General features: G+C 44.2%; 1 protein-coding gene across 1 annotated transcript in view; it reads right to left on the bottom strand.

The window, feature by feature from the left end:
* ABCG5 (ATP binding cassette subfamily G member 5) overlaps nucleotides 1-3,221 on the bottom strand; it is a 50,541-nt gene extending 47,320 nt beyond the window's left edge. Inside the window, exons 1-2 of the mRNA XM_019516362.1 lie at nucleotides 2,988-3,221; nucleotides 1,826-1,947 (exon numbers count right to left, since the gene is read on the bottom strand). Of these exons, the coding sequence (XP_019371907.1) occupies nucleotides 1,826-1,947; nucleotides 2,988-3,088 (223 nt within the window). The 5' untranslated portion in view covers nucleotides 3,089-3,221. The remainder of the gene's footprint in view (nucleotides 1-1,825; nucleotides 1,948-2,987) is intronic.
* Nucleotides 3,222-3,567: the final 346 nt, after the last annotated feature.

Here is a 3,567-nt window from a genome sequence, read left to right as displayed (position 1 = left end):
GGACATTTTTATAGGCAGACTGTAGGTTTCATGGAAGAAATACTTTTTGAGGAAAAAAGTAAAAAAAGGAAAGATCACTTCTGATACTAGGGACAGGAATAAGAATAAGAGAGAGCATGGGAAAAGTTATGAAGAGTAAGAAATGGAAAAGGTTTTCAAAGCAGCAAGGTCAAGACAGGCAGGTCAAGAAGCAGAGTGAGGGAAAGGAGAAATAGTAAAAGATGACAGCATCGACATAGACAGGAACAGAGCTGAGCAGCGGACAAAGAAGTTGAATTGCTTTTGGAATGCAGGAGGGAGACACCAGAGGAACAGAGAGATCATAATTCAAGGGCAGCAGAAGATCTGTGCAACACTTATGAGCCCAAAATAAAGCAAGCAGACTTTAAATGTTTCATAAGCTCGAGGCTGGCCCTCTGCAGAAGGGTGAATTTCACCCAAGATAAGTAAATGGACAGTATGTTAGCCACAGAAATCACAGTGACACATTCAAAAGGCTGAAAAACTTGGGTGAGTTTGGCACTGGAACTATAAGTTACCAAGGACTAGAGGAAACTGAAAACCACCTGGTATTTTTTGAACAGTGTCAGTGAAAATGGCCATGAGTGCTATTACATACAGCTATGTATTTATTTATTTATTTGCCCTCTCTAGAACAGGGGTAGGCAACTTTTTCCAGCTGCAGGCTGGAATGACCCATGCCAGGTCAGAGGCAGGTGAGCATGTGGGTGCTGGGATCCTGCCACCATTGCCACCCCTGCCCCCAGCTTTTGGGGAAACACCTGCAGCCAGCACTTGTCCCCGACGAAGCATGGGGAGAGCGCCTGTAGCTTGCGTCCCCTGGCCACCGAATGCCACAGAAGCTGCGCAGATCCATGAGCCATAGGTTGCCAATCCCTGCTCTAGAACATCTTTGATAAGAGTCCACAACATTTCCATGATAAAAATACAAATCTTTAGGGCAGAGTCTTGGGCTTGCTAAAGTCACCAGTACAGCAGAGGGACCGTGAAACTTTCCAGTCTGAAAATCTAGAGCTGGTAGAAAGCCAGAATCGGGAGTACCATACCAGCACTCCCTCAAACCCTTCACTGTCAGTAGCAGGAGGAGGCAGTGTCAAGGGTAGCACGCTGCTGGAAATGTGCTCCAGCAGTCCTCACAAACCAAACACCCCGCAGAGGACCATGCATAAGACACTGCACACTGGGAGCCCAGTTTCAGTTGATTTCAGTTACAGAGCAAATTGTTAGTCTACATCAGTGGTGCTCAACCTTTTTGTCCTGTGGGCCAGATGGGCAGTGCCTGGTCCCTCCACAAACCAAATCCAGCTGGCGGTCCCAGTGCGGGGCAGGGCAGATGCAGCATGGACACATCGTGCCACGCAGAGGGGAGCAAGGGGCAGCCTGGCACCAATCCAACCATGTGGAGGATGGGGACGGGGTGTGGGCCAGCCCATACCAACTGTGCAGGAGGAGGGGGCATGGCCCAGCCCCAGTCCAGCTTTTCAGGGAGAGAGGGCATGGCCTGGCTCCGACCCACCATGCAGGGCTTGGGATTTTGGCAGTGGGGAGGGGTGGCAGTATTAACTGTGGGCCAGATTCCAAGGTGTCACAGTCTATATTTTGGCTCGCGGGCCAGAGATTGAGCACCTCAAATCTATATCATCATCCCAGCCTTAGAAGGACAATCGTGTCCCCGGGGTGTTGTTAAAGAACTATCCACATTGAGAGCAAGCTGTAACATTTACAGAGCTAGGTAGTGACAGGTTTTTCTTTTACATTTTTTAAAGCAGTACTTTTCTGGACCCAAAGTTTCTGAACTACTTACCAGAGTTTCCCAAAATCCCCATTATCTGGCCACTCTCTATGTGAAAGGAGACATCTTTGAGGATCTGTCGCGACCATTTCTTACGGTACGATGGGATATCCCACCAAGGCCCAATGCGCTCTCTTTAAAAGAAGAGGTTAAAAAGGATGAGGTGCGGCATTTGGGGAAACTGAAAATTACATCTAAAGAGGTGGTAGCATTGGGGTGACGTTGTGGCCATGAGGGAAATAAACATGCTTTTGAATCTCTTAGACTTGAGGAAGAGTACTTAGTATCAGAAAACGTGTTTATATCCCTTCCAGCTATACAGTTTGTCCAATAAAAAACATCGCCCACGCAAATCCTTGCCTCTTGCATCTGAAGGAGACGGGGCTTTAAAAAAATGGCCTGGTCCCTTCTTAGGCTTCTTTATAAGGTGTGATGAAGCATAATGAGGATCTGAAAGGATTTTAATGTTAAAAAGTATTTTCTTTTCCACTCACTTTTTACCTTAGTCACTTAAGGAAGGTAAAGCTGGTCCAACCTAGTTTTACAAGAGAACCACTGAGGCAACACCGATCTTTATTGTGAATTCTTGCCATCATAATTGAAAGGGGGATCTTTAAGGTTGTGTTTATTAAATGTTAACAAACCATTTAAATTAAATAAAAGCTATTCAATTAAAAACAAAGAAATATAAAGTGTTTAACAGTCTGACTAAAAACCTCTTTCCCTCTCAGTAGCTCATCTTCTCTTGAAGCTATCACCAATTTGCTACCTCTGTCGTCACTGCATGTCTTCCAGCCTAGGTAAGACCTGAATTTGAAACACATGCAAAAAAACCCAAGCAAAATGAAAGAAATGACAACCCTTTCAAGTTTTCATTATCCACCACAAAGCAGAAGAAAATGTGCAATTTTTTTTGGAATTCTCCTGTGAAAAATAAGCTGTTAATTCTTCAGAAATTAAAACCACTCTTTATCCTCACAGAAATATATTCTAAGTATAAAACAGGTAGAGCTAATTCATCCTTGGCATCTTCACCTGATTCAAACTGGCTTCAAATTCTTTCCCTGTTACTACTATTTTATAAATTAAAGGAAGTCTTCCGTTATTCCCGTGGCCCCAGGGGTTAGTGCTGTTTCAAAGTCTCAGCTCACACAACGGGTCTTCAATACCTTACCTGACAGTATAGGAGACCCCTTGGAGGCTGACACTATTGTTACATGATGGCACGGTAGATTTCCTTTCTTCTGCTTGAGAACTGCAGATGCCTCTGTCCATCTCAGTAGACTTTGAAATGTATGGTTCTCCTTATTCATAAGCAGCTTTCTTACTCATAATCACCCTCACGAACAGCTGGAAAACCAGTTAATCTGGGTCAATACTGTTGAGTCAACCTAGGAACATAAAAGGAACAACTGCCTGTTACTGGTCCTAGAATGAATTTGGACCCTACCTTCTGCTCCCCGTGGCTGCCAGCTAGGATAGAAAAACTTTTAGCTGTCAGTTTGCTCTTTCTTTCTCTTTCTGTAGAGCAGTAGACAGATGATTAGCTGTAACTATTATCTGATGAACCTTTAGCCTGAGTTTTATTGTCCCAGAAAAGGAGAACATTTCCGCATCTACAAAGACATGTCGATGAGACAGAGCCAGTGTGCCAGAAGAGAGAGTGGATATATTACTATGTTGAAGGATTTGGGTTAACTGGAAAACCAAGAGAAGAAGGATTTGTGTAGCAAGCATAGTATTTAAAACCAAAA

The sequence above is a fragment of the Gavialis gangeticus genome, unplaced genomic scaffold, assembly GCF_001723915.1.
Source record: "Gavialis gangeticus isolate Ggan-Ray unplaced genomic scaffold, GavGan_comp1, whole genome shotgun sequence".
Lineage (NCBI taxonomy): Eukaryota > Metazoa > Chordata > Crocodylia > Gavialidae > Gavialis > Gavialis gangeticus.
Note: the sequence above shows the minus strand (reverse complement) of the source record. Positions and strands in the feature narration are given on the sequence as shown.